The sequence below is a fragment of the Eucyclogobius newberryi genome, unplaced genomic scaffold (assembly GCF_026437365.1).
Source record: "Eucyclogobius newberryi isolate DKJ021-1_F unplaced genomic scaffold, fEucNew1.0.hap1 SCAF_17, whole genome shotgun sequence".
NCBI classification, from domain to species: Eukaryota; Metazoa; Chordata; class Actinopteri; order Gobiiformes; family Gobiidae; genus Eucyclogobius; species Eucyclogobius newberryi.
Genome location: NW_027315801.1, coordinates 8722403 through 8739483, shown reverse-complemented (window position 1 = coordinate 8739483; position 17081 = coordinate 8722403). Strand labels below are relative to the sequence as shown.

At 42.1% G+C, this 17081-nt stretch overlaps 1 protein-coding gene across 1 annotated transcript in view; it reads right to left on the bottom strand.

Moving 5' to 3' along the window:
- Positions 1 to 7999, bottom strand: part of iqsec1a (IQ motif and Sec7 domain ArfGEF 1a) — a 143924-nt gene extending 135925 nt beyond the window's left edge. Inside the window, exon 1 of the mRNA XM_072448940.1 lies at positions 7741 to 7999. Within this exon, the coding sequence (XP_072305041.1) occupies positions 7741 to 7991 (251 nt within the window). The 5' untranslated portion in view covers positions 7992 to 7999. The remainder of the gene's footprint in view (positions 1 to 7740) is intronic.
- Between the last annotated feature and the right edge of the window lie 9082 nt (positions 8000 to 17081).

Genomic DNA, 17081 nt, shown 5'->3' with positions numbered 1-17081 from the left:
GACTCTATAGATGTTGCTATTATTATTGTTTTATTATTCATTGTTTTATGTTGCATCTAACGCCGAGACATGTTCCTATGTTTGCAAACTGTTTTCAATGGCAATAAACTTTTTCTGAAATGTAAGTGAAATTTGAACTGCGTGGGATGTGAACATAAGGGTATTGATGCCAACTCAGGGGAAGATGGATGAGTGTCTCTTCCATGTATCAATATTAATAGGTCATCCGCTACATTTGCCACAACAACTACACATTTAATCATATATTTAAAGAGTTGGGGAGGATAAAGAATCACTAATTAGTTTGGCCAGCGAACATTAAAGATGAGCTATTGCACTTTACAAGCTCGATAATCGTTCACGCCCCAAACTCGACGATGGCAAGCTCCTTCTATGGCCGCATCTGCCCTGGGAGAGTGGCTGCCATTCTGCACCAACAGCATCTCCACTCATATTTAGCGACAAAAATGAATAGCTCAATATTTGTTTTGCATTATATTGATGTTCAGATGTCCTAAAGATTCTTTGCCGTTTTTCCGACAAATGTTGATCTCTTTGGAGAGTCTTTTTCTGCCTGAGACAAGACGCCGTCTCATAGGCCCTTCAGTCCTTGCCTGCGTTATTTTTTATTCAAGAGAATGTTTGATTTCTTGATTTGAAAATATATACCTCTCGAGACTGTCGGAAAAACTACTAAGAATTTTTAGGCAACACGAAATTCCTGTTTATCTCAAACCAGGCAACACTTTAAGACAAAAACTGGTTCACCCTAAGGGCAAAATGCCGACACAAAAACAGAGCTATGTAGTGTATTCTATAAATGCAGTGACTGTATGGAACAGTAAATAGGTGAGATTAAACAGCCACTTGACAAGAGGCTTTATCAACACAGAAGACATACAAATTCAGGACCCCAGAGCGCTGTGCATCTTCATCTTAAAGCCACAAACCACTCTATCAAACACAGTGAGGTGAAGATTCTAAGCAGGGAGAAAAGATGGTTTGAAAGAAGAGTTAAGGAGGCAATCTTTGTTAAAAAAGAGAATTCTTCTTCAAACCAAAATGGAGGTTTAAGATATAACAGATATAATGTATATAATAGTGTTTTGAAATCCTGGAGCGTGAGATGCCCAGTGCATTCTGATGCTAATCGGAAACTCAGTGAGGAGGGAGCGACCGTCAGGTTACAATAAGATGTAGATAGCTCAGTACAGGGCTGATGGTAAACAAAGATGAGGAGTCTCAAGTGAAACCAAAAACTCCCTTCATCAGGAGGTCCCGCCCGGTTGGCAGGATATAAAACCCGAGTTCCCAGACTCGATTCGCAGATTGAGAATGACTCTTGGATGAGAGTCGTTTTATCTTGGTTGGTTAAAATATTGCACAAAATGTGACTGGACCATAAAATTGACCGCAAAAGGGAAGAAATATGACTTTATACTCTATTTGGGAAATTACACAAGACATTTCAGACTCATTTTGAGGTCATTTTTTATCGCTTTTTTTATGGACAATAAAAATGTTGCATAGCTACTCAATTGCGATAATATAATTTTTTTGATATATCTCCCTCTTCTACTTCAACCCTCACCACTCGCACAACACAAAACCTGAATAACTTGGCACAGGATACGATTTATACAAACTTCACAGAACATACCCTAGATTTTCAAACCTCAAATAATAATAAAAAGTGTAAAAAGACGCCAGCACTTACACTTACTTACATGAAAAAGTAAATCTGCTCGTTTGCCGTGTGGAGTTTGAGGACATTATCTCCCATTGCAATCAAGTCAGCATCTCCATTATTGTTTACACTCAATCACCTACCCTGGGTCTACGACGAGGTCTGAATGCTAAATGCGGGCCTGCCAGATACTTTCACGGACTTCGAGATAAGAAAGGAAATTACACAACTCTGCCTGCAACCCCAATGGACACCTTCATATCTCCTCCGATAAAAACGAAAAAAAACTGTCACTTCAACCGCTCCAGACATTTTCCAAACTGCACAAACACATTTGGAAACGGAGGAGAATTTCGTTGCGGCGGCGCAGATGTTTTGCGTTGCAACTCTTGAGCCAACTGACTGCGAAGGGGTCGTTTATCAGCAATGTGCTTCGCGACCCACTGGCAAAACGTCTCGTCATCTCATTCAGCCAAGAGCACGTGGGATACGAGTAACCCATGAACGCGCCTTTAGAAACAAACACTATTAGAGGAAAGCGCTGGATGGGAACTGCATATGGTCAGCATAAACGGCGTGGGGTAAAGGGCTGACACTTTAGGAGTCATCAAATCTTAGAAACGTGATACATACGCTGGCAACTTGTAATCCACCATTAGAACAGCTCAAGAAAGACACAGGGGTTCCTTTTCAGGGTTAGTGTTTTTTTTTGCAGAGATTGACTAGGACACCGAGGTTGCTTTAATGCGCCTTACGGTTAATCACCGGGAGGGGAAGGAGTTTATGGATCCACATTAGGGTCAGTGAGCAGCCAGGCGATTTCCAATATCTTTACACGGCTGGCTTTATACACGGACACCCTTAGAAAGCGAGAGAGAGCGCGAGTAAAGAAGAGAAAGGGCCTTGGACATTAACAGAGAAAAGTGTTGACTTGGCACCATCCGTCCACTATCAGCTGAGCATCACATTTCCTGCACTTCCTCTCTGTTCTTTGTAGACGGGGGGAGGGGGGGAAACAACACAGGTTAAAAGTTTCCAATAACCGACTGTCACGCCATGTATCATTACGGGAAAAGTGATGCAGTAGCCGTCAGTCCAACAGGCGCCATAAGAAGAGCTTTTCCCTGTCTACTGCAATAGGCCCAATTGTATCTGCTGTAGTGTTGTGAATTCTGGGGTATTTGACGATGCCGATTTGTGCCAAAATGTGTCCTTAAATGTGAAAGGACAGGGAAGTTATCGTCATGTGCAAAAAGTGTCACTTCATACCCTTGTTTGTACCATGTTTTTATATGAATCTGCTATTTTTGCAGGTTTTTGAGCCTTTTTTTGCTATTATAAACCACACAGCCAATGTTAAAATGCTGCACGGATTGAAAAACAACATTCACAGTAATAATAAATGCACTGACCACTTCTATTCAGACGACAAGCAAATTGAATATATGCAAACGACTTCAGCTTTGTATCCAAAACATCTCATTATAATGCGCTAAAATCCTCTCAGGAATGGCACAACTTCTTTATTGTAAATTACACATTTGATAAACTCTCTCATGACAAATGCCCGACTTCAATCTTTCATACTAATGTTTCCTAAATGTTATGTACGTCTTTCTCATTTGGATATCATTAAGGTTCAGATCTAGACTCTAATCTTCGTCTCAAAATCAAAATATGTATGGCAGAAATAGATATGAAAAGCAAATATATATTGTAATACAGATTATTCAGAAGGATCAAATAAACATGAACCTACAAATGGCCACCGCTCACCTGGGGCTGTGATTAAACAAGTTGCAGGGGGAAAAACGTGTCATATTTTTCTACTCCAATAAAACTCTCAGCGTGAACTCGGCAGGTAACGCTCTGCCCCAAAGCTACGACGAGTCTCCGGGTTGGGACTAGACTGGGGATTTCTGTCTACGCATTAAATACAGCCTGCCAACGCGGTGTCTGTTTGTCTGGACGCCTATAGAGACAGAGATACAAACAAACAAACAAACAAACAAACAAACAAAGCAACCTTCAGATTTATCGAACAGGCAAATCGACATTATTTTGGGAGCGATTGTGTAGATTAAAGGCTAACACAAAGACCTTTTGTTGCCATGGAAACATCAAGTGGGCCCCCATTGACAAGATGGAGAAAACCACGACTCAAAAGCAAAGTATTTTGTTCATGTTTTTGCTGGATATAAAAGGCTGTTTCCATGGTAATGCTTGTTTGATGTTAGCTAAGAGACGGCGTGTGCATCTTTGGCTCATTAAGTGGTCAAAGTCTCATAAGAATTGTACTAACTTGTTAAACGGGATAGAGATATAGCAGTTATCCAAATTATCCAAAATGAATCAAATTAAATAGCTCAGGCGCCATCTCCAACTGTACGCTCCATTTTCTTATTGTACCTCGCTATGTTTTATGTCATAATAGAGAGAAATATATAATTTACAGTATTATCCACAATTCACTTAAATCCAAGCAGATGAAGACTAATAGACAATAATTGACGGTAATAGATCACTTTACCACACAAAGCTTTCAAACTCAATTAGGCCACATAAGTGTAGAAAACAACTACTCGATACAGTTATATCCATTATTCAGGAACATGCACACGGCCCATAAAGCCAAAAGCAAACCAAGCCTGCAATCTTGCTATGAACAAACTCCACTGCTGGATAAAAGAAGCCATAGAAATCCGTAAACGTTCCCATAGCAGTGCACTAAACCGAGGGAGGGCGCTGTCGTCCTTCCTCTCCAGGATGGAAGACCTGTAAAATCAGCCTACAAGACACGTAACATCACGTGAGTCTTCTGAGGATGACAGCACACAACAAATGAGGAAATAAAAGTATAGTTAATGAAAGAGAGTCCAATATATTGAAACATGCCAGTATTTCATTTTATTTTGGCCGACCTACTGCCCGTAACAGTGGTTCTGAAACCTGGGGGATCAAGCTCACCACCCGCCATCTTTTTGCACCTTTCCTTTATTTCCTTTTCTTTTCTTTTGTTGTCCACTTGCACATGCCCTGATCAGACACAAACACTCTGCCTTCACCTGACATTCACAGTTCATCCAGACGTCCATGGAACTGCTCAGTTTGCTTTCTTGAATTTGGTTATATGGTTAATATCGCAGCGGCATCAGAGGCCATGACAGATGACCCCCATCATCAATAGTCTTAAACAAGCCTTGACCCCCTTCAAATGCAGTTATACATGTAGAATATTATTTGGCCTGTCAAAGTAATCTATCTAGGTCTATATCCTCAAATACAATCAAACATTAGACATGAGGTTACTTTATCACTTTGGGGGTAGTCGGCTTTTTATGTTTGGAGGTCACAAATTGCCAATGGTTGTTATTTTGGGGGTCGTGACTGCCAAACCATCAGCAGATATCTGGATTCTAAACAATCTGCATCAACCATGAAAACCAAATTGATATTTTTTGGATTGAAAACAAGAACTCCTTTAGAAGTAGAAGACAAAAATTCTCAAAAGAAAAAAAAGATCATGTTAAAAAAGATTCCATAACACAGTGGAAGGGCACAAAGGAAAATAAAACAGAATGGATACAACCAGTCATAAAGAATGGACCAGTCAGAGCTGTGCCGTAGTGGTTTGAGGCATTGCACATGTGTGGTTACTATTACCTCGACGTAGTGGGTTCATTTCCCCGCCTCTCTCTTTCTCTCTCTCCCCCCATTTTCCCACCACACGGTTGTGCCATCAAATAACACATTTCGGGCCAGTTTAAAGTCTAAAAACACCAGTCTAAACTGCCTTAACACTCTGCTCACTTCTCCAAAGTTCTTCCTCACACAAGTTTAGTTGCTGATCACAAAGCTCGTGGCAGTCGGTGAAGCTGGCACTGGAGTTGTGTCAAAAATGCTCAAAGTCGTTGGAACAGGATGCAGTTTATTGCTACTACACTCCTGGGGTGGAAAATGTGAAAGTACATTGGTGATATAAAATAAAGACTGTCAGCACTGGATGTGTACAGATTTGGGGCGTTCCTGTTTACTCTTCCACTACTGTGTCAAACCAATAAGTACCGCTAAGTATTTTTGTGCTTCAAGCCGTATCAGAGCTCTATCTCAGCAGCTTTGACTCAGCAGGGAGTTGTGTTAGATCGCCCGACCGGCTCTTGTCACTGGTTCTGTTCAGGCACTTCAGCTTCCTCCTGTTAGACATGTGAATGTGATGATGTGCTATTCACCACGGAATCCTGTGTTTTATCCTAAGCATAAAAGTACGGCAGTAACAAATCAATAAAAAAAAATGTTTTTTTAAAGAAAAGATGATCGTTATATGGACTATTCAAACTCTAAAAATACAAATAAACACCCTTTATATTGATATTGGCATCCAAAATGAACACTTTAGCTTCATCTGGGTCAAGTTTAGAAAATCCTCATGCACAGGCCTTTCGCAATCCAAGCAACTAATTAATGAATCAAAAGAATATATGCAAGATTAATTGATAAGTAAAATAATAGTTACAGCCCTACTTGAAAGTTAAAGCATATTAAAAGATTGAGTGACTGATAATCTTTCAGTATTATCATTCCTAAGCAGCTGTACCTGCTTCTTGCATCACAAACTCTACACAAAATGTTCTGTAAAGTCTTTGTGACTCTAATCTCGCTATTGAAATGATTAAGAACACACGCTTTATATCCATGTAAATTATTCATTTGATTTAATTTGAACACAATTTATTATTTATTAGACATTACACTTTTGCTATATCTATTTTAGAGGAAGCCCATGGTATAGATAATATAGAATAATACTCATCATAAACGCAGCATGTTGGCTTTTATTTAAACTTCACCCTGACATATGAAATATAGTTCTCTAATAATGTAAGTAAGAAAGTAATGAAACTTGATAACACGTGCTATAATGTGGAGCAGACAGTGATCAAACACAGATGTCGGTCACTTCTATCCCATTCGCAGCTACATATATGATTTACTAAGGGTGCACTCCAAAGGTTACGCTACGTTCTAATCTCCTCCTCCAGTAAAGACATACTGTATGTGCCTCATCTCTATTGATTTGCTGCCACCAGTATTCATGACTCCAACGGGGGCCCCCGGACACAAAGGTCAAGCGCGTCCATGGGATTGTACCAAACTGTCACAAGTGAGTTAAGTGTCTACATCCCGGGACATTTTTTAAGATTTGACCAGTGGAGTGTGAAGCTGGAGAGGTTAGTGGCTAATCCCCAGAGTCCCCTATATCCCTGTGTGAAGGTCTTTAACGCTGCACTCCTGATGTACCAGTCTGTCCTGTACATTCAACACAGCCAGGGGCTAAGCCGGTACATGCAACTCCTAAAATAAAACTGCATCTATATCCAGGATGGTCCCAGAGGTTATGGGGAGGAATGCTAAGGCCATACATCATAGGTGACGTGTACTGGAGAAGTAAGGGAAAAGTAGGGTTTAAAGTTACAGATGGGAGAAAGATGACAGAGCAGAATGGAAGAGAATCAAAGTACTTGATGCACAATGATTCCTGCTGATGTACAGTCTGTTTGATTATATTAAAAGAGGGGGAAATATATAGGAAGCTGAACATGTACGTCTGTGCAAAACAAACAAATGGCAGTTACAAAGTCTGAGGGAATTAGCATGTTTAATGATTCTCAAGGCAGGGGAAACTAGGAAAACTAATCAATTAAATAATAAAGTATAGGTTTTAGTTTACAAAGCAGATCATGTTAACTGAATGGAATTATAGACCTCAGTATTTGTAAGATATCCAGACTAGTTGGGGAGAGTGGGGAAGGCGGAGAAAAAAGTTGTATCTGCTTAATGTAGGCGGCTGATTGTTATTTAAAAGGGAGGATAAAATAATATGTTCTTTTATAAATATGTGAGTATTTTGAGCTGGTTTGTTGTACATAAAGTTATGACAGGTGTTGGCTCAGTGCCATCATGGACACAATGAGACAACATGACACAGAGCAACAGTCATGACATGAGCAGAGTGCAGCTCACAGGGCAGAGGCTCTTACTTGTGTGTGAGGTGCTCCTTGAGGTGCTCCTTGATGGCCCCCAGGGCGCTCAGGCTGTTGCCCGGCTGCAGCCTGCATGTTGCCAGGTGCCGCTGGTACTGCTCCTTCAAACACACGTTCTCAGTGCACAAGTCGGACACTTGCTGCTCCAGCTCCTCGATCCGGCCCCTCTGCCGCTCCAACAACTCCTGCTGCGTCTCGATGATCTTGTTCAGCTCCTTGAGGTATTCCGAAGCCCGCGTGGGGTTCTCGGAGAGGCTCTCCATGTCCGTGTCGTCCCGGTCACGCCACCAGCAGCGCGGCTCTGCTGCTCGTGTACTAACAATCCAAGTGGAGGTTGCGCCTTTTACGCCTCGACATTGCTTTAACAAAGTGGAAGGTGAATCCAAAAATACAAATAAAACCCACTTCCTTCTGGTCAAAGTTCGAAGTCGAAAAAAGAAAAAGAAAAGCAAAAGGCACTAGAAGCTTGTGGTTTGGTCAGATGAATCCGTGATGAGAGAAGCGCAGGTCGAGCTCATCGCGCGGTGGTCGGAGCCTCTTCCTGGTGCTCGCTGCCGCTGCTGCGGCGTGTGGCGTGTGCCATGTTCCCGGAGGTGGAGGTGCCGCTCGTGGCTCCGTGCCGCCGCCGCCGCGAGCTCCACGCCGCGAGCCGTGACTTTTCGTAAACACCGGCAGCTGGATGTCAGGTGGGCGGGACTTCCAAGTTTTATGAATCCGCAGGTCGCGTCAGGCGCATCAGGCGCATTAGGCGCATAATGGCTTTGCAGTCTAGCGCAGCGGCCGGAGGACAGGCGCACACGTCCTCGTGAGGAGACGGGAGACACAAGAGCATTTCTCTGTCTCTCTCTGGTCCATATTTTCACATGAACTCGCGAACTTTCCTTGCACTGTGAGCACGCGCGCGGGTGACAGGCTCGTGCGTAAGTCCCTCCTCACACTGTGCCATTCGAATCATTTCAACCAATAAACATACTTTATTATAATGATTATAGTGGGTTATTTCAATAGTTTTAGTACAGGGAACAGACTAAAAGAGGTGTCATCTAAATAATCTAATATGCTTTTGGACTATAAAAGCATTATTACTTGAACAATAATGTGCATTAATTTTGACAAGATTTTATGACATTTTGGCATCTATTATTTATATTATATATTGTAACCAATTACAAATGTATTGAAACCAGAGAAAATCATGTCATATAGACTAATTCTTACTATATTACTCAAATCCAGATTAATATTATGATCTCAAGGCAGTTTACCTAAGGCTATTACATTTTGCAGTGTTGTTATTGCAGAATCCTATTGGTCGCTTACACATATTATATTTATTATTTATTTAACCTATCACTGTGGACAATAACGACTGCAGTTCATATTAAGAGTATTTATTTTACATATTTATATTGTATGGGTTATACAAGCATAAGAGGAGGATGGAGGAGCAGCTGCAGCAAAAGAACATTCAGGGAGTGTGGAGGAGCCTGAAAACCATCTCGGGCTTCAAAATCCCCCCTGCCCAGACAGAGGGGGATCTACAGTGGGTGAATGATTTAAATGCTCACTTCTTGAGGTTTGATCGGTCACCCGCCCCTCCCCCTGCACAGCTGCATGCTCCCTCTTCCACAGCTGGACAATGCCCTGCATCTGTTCCTCTTCGCTTATCTGCCCCGGACCCATCAGCTCCCCACTTCGCCTGGACTCACCCATCCCCCCAGCACACGGTCCCCCTGCCAACCACTGACTGTCACAGCAGCACAGGTGAGGAGTGAGCTGAAGAGGATTAAAGTGAGGAAGGCAGCAGGACCTGACGGCATCAGCCCCAGGCTCCTTAAGTCCTGCGCAGATGAACTGTGTGGAGTTGTGGAGCATGTCTGCAACATGAGCCTGAAGCTGAGGGTGGTACCACAGGTCTGGAAGACCTCCTGTCTGGTACCTGTGCCTAAGACACCGCACCCCAAAGACCTCAACAGCTTCAGGCCAGTGGCTCTCACTTCCCACCTGATGAAGACACTGGAGCGGCTAGTCCTGGACCACCTCCGCTCCACCGTGAGCTCAGCCATGGACCCGCTGCAGTTTGCATATCGGTCTGGCATCGGAGTGGAGGACGCTGTCATCTCCCTGCTGCACCGCTCTCTCTCTCACCTGGAAAAGCCTGGCAGCTCTGTGAGGATTCTGTACTTCGATCTTTCCAGCGCCTTCAACACCATCCAGCCGCTGCTCCTGAGGGACAAGCTGGAGACGGCTGGTGTGGAGTATGACCTGGCAGAGTGGATCCTGGACTACCTCACAGACCGACCCCAGTTTGTGAGAGCACGGGACTGTGTGTCTGACACTCGGATCTGCAGTGTGGGGGCGCCCCAGGGCACTGTCCTCGCGCCCTTTCTCTTCACCCTTTACACTGCAGACTTCAGACATGACACGGACAGCTGTGTCCTGCAGAAGTTCTCTGACGACTCTGCCATCATCGGACTCATCACGGACGACGATGACGCGGAGTACAGAGGACTGGCGCAGGACTTTGTGGACTGGTGTCAGCGGAACCACCTCCTCATCAACGCGGGGAAGACCAAGGAGATGGTGGTGGATTTCCGCAGACGCCACCCCACTGCCCCCTCACCAGTGAACATCCAGGGACATTGACGGGACATTGAGAGAGTGGACTCCTACAAGTACCTGGGTGTTCATCTGAACCACAAACTGGACTGGACTCATAACACAGATGCACTGTACAGGAAGAGCCAGAGTCGGCTCTACCTCCTGAGGAGACTCAGGTCTTTTGGAGTGACAGGGCCACTCCTGAAGACCTTCTACGACTCTGTGGTGGCATCAGCCCTCCTGTACGGTGTGGCCTGCTGGAGCAGTAGCATCACAGAGAGGGAGAGGAGGAAGCTGGACAGAGTCATCAAGAAGTCCAGCTCCGTCCTGGGCTGTGCTCTGGACTCGGTGCAGGAGGTGGGGGACAGGAGGGTCCTGGCTAGATTCACATCTATGCTGGACCATGAGTGTCACCCCCTGCAGGACACTCTCTCCGCTCTGGAGAGCAACTTCAGTGAGAGACTGATCCACCCTCGATGTGTGAAGGAAAGGTTCCGTAGGTCTTTCCTTCCTGCTGCTGTCAGACTTTATAACAAAAACTGTTAGTACTGAACACTCGCAATACTGACCTAACCTAATACTGATGTGCAATTCTGTCATATGTGCAATTGCTGTTGGAATTCATGTGCAATTCATGTGCAATTACTGTGAAATTCATGTGCAATCTATGTGCTGTCGTGACACATATTCATGTGCAATTAGTGTCGGGATCACATGCAATGGTATTTATTTATTTATTTGTCTATGGGAGTTTTTATTTATTTATAGGAGATCTTCTACTGAAAGTGTTTTTCAGACTTCCTATAAGTGATCTGTTCTTCTGTATCTATCTCTGTATCTACCTGCGTTGCACCAATGAAATTTCCCCATGTGGGACAATAAAGGAATATCTTATCTTATCTTATCTTATCTTATCTTATAAAACCTTCGGCATAGACACACATTTTTGGTGCTGCTGGCTATTAGAGTAAAGGAAGTATCATCTAACTTTTATGGCTGCTATCTTTTTGCCATTTGCTCTGCTTGCCTGGGTCTTCAATATACCCCCTATAAAAGCAAGAGTGAGCAGATTGAGGTCTCAGTGTCACTGGAGGGAAGGGCATGACTGAAATATGAGCAAGAAGGGTGATGCAAGTACAACTAGTGACACTTTAGAAACATTTTTATGTGGAGTGCGTGTGCGTGCGTGCGTGTGCGAATGCCCTATTGTTTGACTTATAGGTGTAACAAACTGCTCAAATAGACAATATGAAATGTGAAAGCCCTCCTAGTGTTGTCCTGGTTTATATTTGGTCTTAAGGCTTTACAACTTGCTTTGTCATGGTTTGGACCTGGTTTAAACTTTGAAACAAGAGTTAAGCCATTACTAAGATATAGTTATACATTTAAAAAATAAACAGGAACAAGAAAGAATCAATATGAAGCAAGCTAATTAATTTTATTTTACTGAAACTTTAAAAACCTGGCTGATTCCTTGTTTCCTGTTTAGCCACCTTTCAATTGTCTTTAGCTGAAGTTAATGTATGGTTAAAGTTGGACACGTACAATATTGCAGCACATTTTAAACCCCGTATATCTTCTTTTTGGACCCTCTCTGGTCAGACAATCGCTCTCTATGACTATACATTTTATAATAATTTTACCGCTACCAGTTTCCTACAGAGGAAGTTCAAATCTCAGTGACTGGAATAGAGGAGAAGTTGACTTTATTGTACAGTGCAGCGTTATCAGTTGCTCAGGGTCGAGATTCGGGTCAAAAAGATTTGTAAGGTTCCTATTTCACACAATGGCCCTCTGCATTCCTTCCTGTAAAGTCAGTTCAAGAGAAGGCCACACGCAGTAACGCTTCCTCATGTAACTTGTAAAACTGGAATAGGTGCATCAATTTGGTGACAATAAGTGAAAAGCCCAAGGGAGCTGGAGTATATAGATGGGCTGTTATTTTCTGTGGCTACCTAATCCCGACGGCAAAAGGCCAGATTGGACGACGAGCCTTGACATGCCGCTCACAAAGATATGCAGCTGTACACATGCCCGAATCCAAGGCTATCTATGGTTCCCAGTGATGTGGAAACAGAAGGAGACATGACATCATTGCACACGGGCGTCTATAGGAAGTGACAATGAGACTAAAGCCTCACAAATGATAAAGAAAGTCTAGATAAACACAATGCAATGGTTGGTTAGTTGTTAAGTTTATTTCTTCGGTCATTAGACAAAGTCAAAAGAGGGTAAAAAACTAAAACAACACATATATTTTACAGACAAAAGAGCAGTTAAAAAAGTGGAGATAATGAAAAATATATCCCTGTTTCAGCAGAATTTTGGGGGTTATTCAAAAGATACAGTATATTTTGTAATGCATTGTACAGCGCTATGGCGACGTCATTTATTTCTCCAATTAGAGCGTAGATTTCCCTATTTGCTTAATGAATACCAGTATGTTTATTTTAACAGGTGCCTTTTTGATCCAGAATTAGATTTTGCCATTATAAAGAAAGTCATATTTTGTAAACTTGGATGTATGGGACACTTTTTCTATCCAAAGTGGACCTGGCAGCATAAAGGTTTTGTACTTCATGGCTTATAGATCCTGATCCTTTATTAACAAATTCAAAGCCCCACCGCACAAGATTTCAATTAAAAAACTAGCATATTCTGGTTCAGTTATGGTTTGGCAATGTGGCAAATCAACATTGATAAACCCTTTTGTATGTTATCTATCACAAAAATCTGTTATTTTTACTGTATTAACTCAATTTATTGAACAATGTTGGGGATATTGTGTGTGACCCACAATATTGTTACAGTAGCGTGTTGTGCACCTCCGGCCCGGCTTAGCCTTCAGAAAAATCTGTCTCTCAGTAAAATTACAGGCTGAATAGCCCTGTTCTATCCATTATAGAGACTGGAGTGACCTCTTGTGACCACACAATAGTTTAAGAGTCCCAATTTAACCTGAATCATTTTGCACTTTAGCACTTGGTACATTTGGAAAGTCTTGCTGCATTATGAAACTATCCCCATTACCATAGTCTATTAGAGTGGGGTAGAATAGCTGTGATTTCAACCATAGCCTCACCTCACTCCCTCTCAGTGGCTCGTGTAAAAACTACTGCAGCCTGTGATTTGTGGATGTGCCTTCCATCAACCACAGGATATTAAGCACTTGAAAACATACTGCTTGTCCTCTCTGCGCTCTCAGTTTCTCCTTCTCTTTCCTTTCGGCCGGGCGGTCACATGTGGGCGCCAGCGTGGGTGCTGCGGCTGGACAGGGAGATTTATTTTGTGGAAACGACTCTACAACTACTGATGCCAGCTCAGGAGGAAGGGGGATAATCATTCTGGGCACGTTTTTTTTATATGTCAAACTTAAAATGGATTCAAACCTATTGTATACAAAAATAAAACAGTATCCGTGATGGCCCCTCACCTGCCTGGGTCACCATCTTTCTCTCTGTCTCCAGTGGACTTTGGCTCTACAGACTTGAACTCTATCTGCAAATGGATGTGACTCCTGGACGCATCTACAGACTGTCTCTCCATGAGTGGATCTCTCCTTCATGTGGTGCTCCTCAGAGTCTCTGGATATTATGGAAGCAGGGGATTCCTATGGACAGTTAACCGCTTATTTCCTGTGAATATTGGTTAATCTGCTTGGCTTTTATTGACCCAAGATTGAAAATGTATAGAATTTCATGTTTTTTACATTGTAGGCCAAATGTGTGTAAAGAGCTGGATACAATAGGCAGGTTAGTTGAACCGGAGTTGAGTAAATTATTCACATATATTAACTCTGCACATGTTTGTGTTTGATGTTTATATTGTGTGGTATGCTTTACTCTAATGGCTCAATGGATATAACTTCTTTGAACAATTTCAGTTTTTCTATCATTTTACTTGATAATGTTAAGTAGTCATCAAAAAAATAAATAATCTGTTTACTTCTATCAAATTATTACAGAAGGGTCTACAGTATGTCACATGTAGGTTGGGTGAGCAGACGTCCCCATTTATCCGGGACAGTCCCAGTTTTGAGCCCGGTGTCCCATGTCCTGGCAGATGCATTAAAAACCATGACATGTCCAAGTTTTACACAAGACATGTCCCAGTTGTCCCAGTTTTTGACCATTTGACCACAACAATAAAAAAATTATATTGTAGTTTCTTTTGCCAAAACAGAGAAAATCTGGCTTTAGCATAACCAGAACACACAAGATGTACTCAGTTCCAGTGATTGAAGTCTCTCAGATCATATACTGACTCACAACTGAGCAGTGAAAGAGGTGTGAATGAGCCATGAATGGACCAAGTGCATAAAAAAGTATGAAATTACACACGTCTTTTACAGTTTTATTATTACAACCCATCCCAACTCGGATGTGTCCCAGTTTTTAATTTGATCTGGTCCCCTTACACGAGGGCCTAGTATATATCTGAAAGGTTTCACAACAATTAAACGTAGAAACAAAATGGCACGGTGGCAGAGCAGTTAGCGCTCTCACCTCTCAAAAAAGCGATTGTGGGTTTGATTCCCGGGCCAGACCAACATTACATGATCTCTCTGTGTGGAGTCTGCCTGTCCTCCCCGTGTTACCGTGGGTTCTCTCCCGGCTTCCTCTCATCGTCCAAAGACATGCACGTGTGAGGGAAAATGGGCAACTCTAAATTGCCCGTCGTGAATGAATGTGAGACTGAATGCTTGTCCATGTGTCTCTATGTCTATGTGTTAACCCTGCAACGAGCTGGCCCCTGTCCAGGGTGTGCCCCGCCTAATGCCCAAAGTCACTAGGCTTCAGTCAACCACGACCCCTAACGGGAACAAAAGGTAGAACATTTATGAATAAATGAGTGGAATTAGTGACAGTACACAGAAAATATGCCTGACATTTCAGTTTTAAACACATGGACTGTCCCTCTCTTGTGGAAACATCCTTACCATTCTTGTCAGCTCTCATTCAAAATGGCCGCCTCAGATGGCCTCCGCTGACAGCACAGTAAGTCATCTGGAACAGTGGTGCTTTGGCCTCACCAGGGGATGCCTCTCTCGCCGGACGGGCCTGACAGGTGGGGTTTACACTCCATCCTCCGCCTTAATCGAGAAAATAAATTGGGTGTCATTTGATCTTATCACGGATGGCTGCCCTAATGAGCAATAGCTATACTAGATGGTTTAGATGGTGGCTCCCACTTGATGGAAGTAATTTAAAAAATGGTCATTTCCACTTCTAAATCTCATCACGCTAAATTTAAACGATCGGCGTGCTCAAAACTCGAGGAGGCAATTATTTACACATCTGTACACAATGCACAACATAAAAGGAACTGAATGTAATGTCACAATGAAACTGAAGCTTGAATGGTAAAAAGTTAAAGATAACTGCTAAGATACAAATACATATTTTTATGTTGTCCTGTTACGGGTTTTGTGACAGTGGGACACATTTACAGACACTGAAACATGACTTTATTACATCCTACTACTACTGTTCTTTTTCTTTTTCTAGCTCGATCCTGCACTGGCTTGTCCCCATGAGATGTTGTTTCTTTGACATCCCCCAGTATAGACATTCAACTTGAACAACTACACGTCTCAGTGGAGATAGACAAGTACTGAAACTAAGCAGCTGTAAACACTTCCTGGACTTTGTGGATGATATAATTGTTGTTGTTGGTGTGAGATTAAAAGCACTGCAGAGTTAAGCCTATAATCCATCGTTTGCAAGTCGAGTGTTTGCACAATATATTTTACAGACATTTTCCCACTATCCGTCTTAATTATTCCCCCGAGCTCCTGTTGTGACCGCATACAACTGCACCAGGGTTATCAAAAGTATCAATACACAGACACTAATCCATACGAAAACATGAAGCAGAAGTGGGCAGTACTATGTCACATTTACTAGAGGCGAAGTTACTGCTTTTTAAATAAATTGTGCTTCTCTGAGTAGGTTTGCGATACCATACTCCTACTTACTTGAGTCTTATTTTATTTGAAGTAACAGTACTCTTATTTGATTAAAAGTTGTGTCTCTCTTCCCACTGTGAGCAAGTCGCATTTGTTGACAATATTAAATTATTTGAACATTAAGGTCCTTCAGATGGGATTTAGTTTTCACATTTTCTGTCCATCCTTTGAAAATACTAGCATATGTGCATTATTTAATGTGTGGCCTTCTTTTGTTACATCATTTAATTGAATGTTATGTCCAGGCACTTATTCGAGAAGTCATTTTCCCAAATAGATCTTTTTTATTTTTTTGTAATCCTTTCCTGAATGGCTTTGACCATTACTTTCTAATCAAGTAATATTATTTTGAAGTGATATTGCTCTTACTTGAGTACAACTTTTGGCTACTGTATCCAGATTTGAAAACTAGTATCATAACCAGATACTCCTTTTAAAAGGTTTAAAAAATAAAAAATAAATCACAAACAAGACCAAATTTGACATTTTCGAACAGGTAAAAGACTAAAAAAAACTGATACGTAAAATTTGTTGAAAATGACATTCCGTTGTGTGTTTTTTAAAATCATCATTTTTTACACATTTTCCTTAGTATTGAATTTTAGTGAGCTACACAACCAGCTTTTCCTCATAAACACCTCAAGGCTACAAGCCATGGCTGTGTCTGCGGCCACCCTCTGAGAACTGAAGCGCTGCAGGAGAATAATGCACAGATTATAGCTTGTTCTGTGATTGTCCCATTAAGGATTATTCTTCACGCAGACTGCAAACTGCTGGTGGGCTA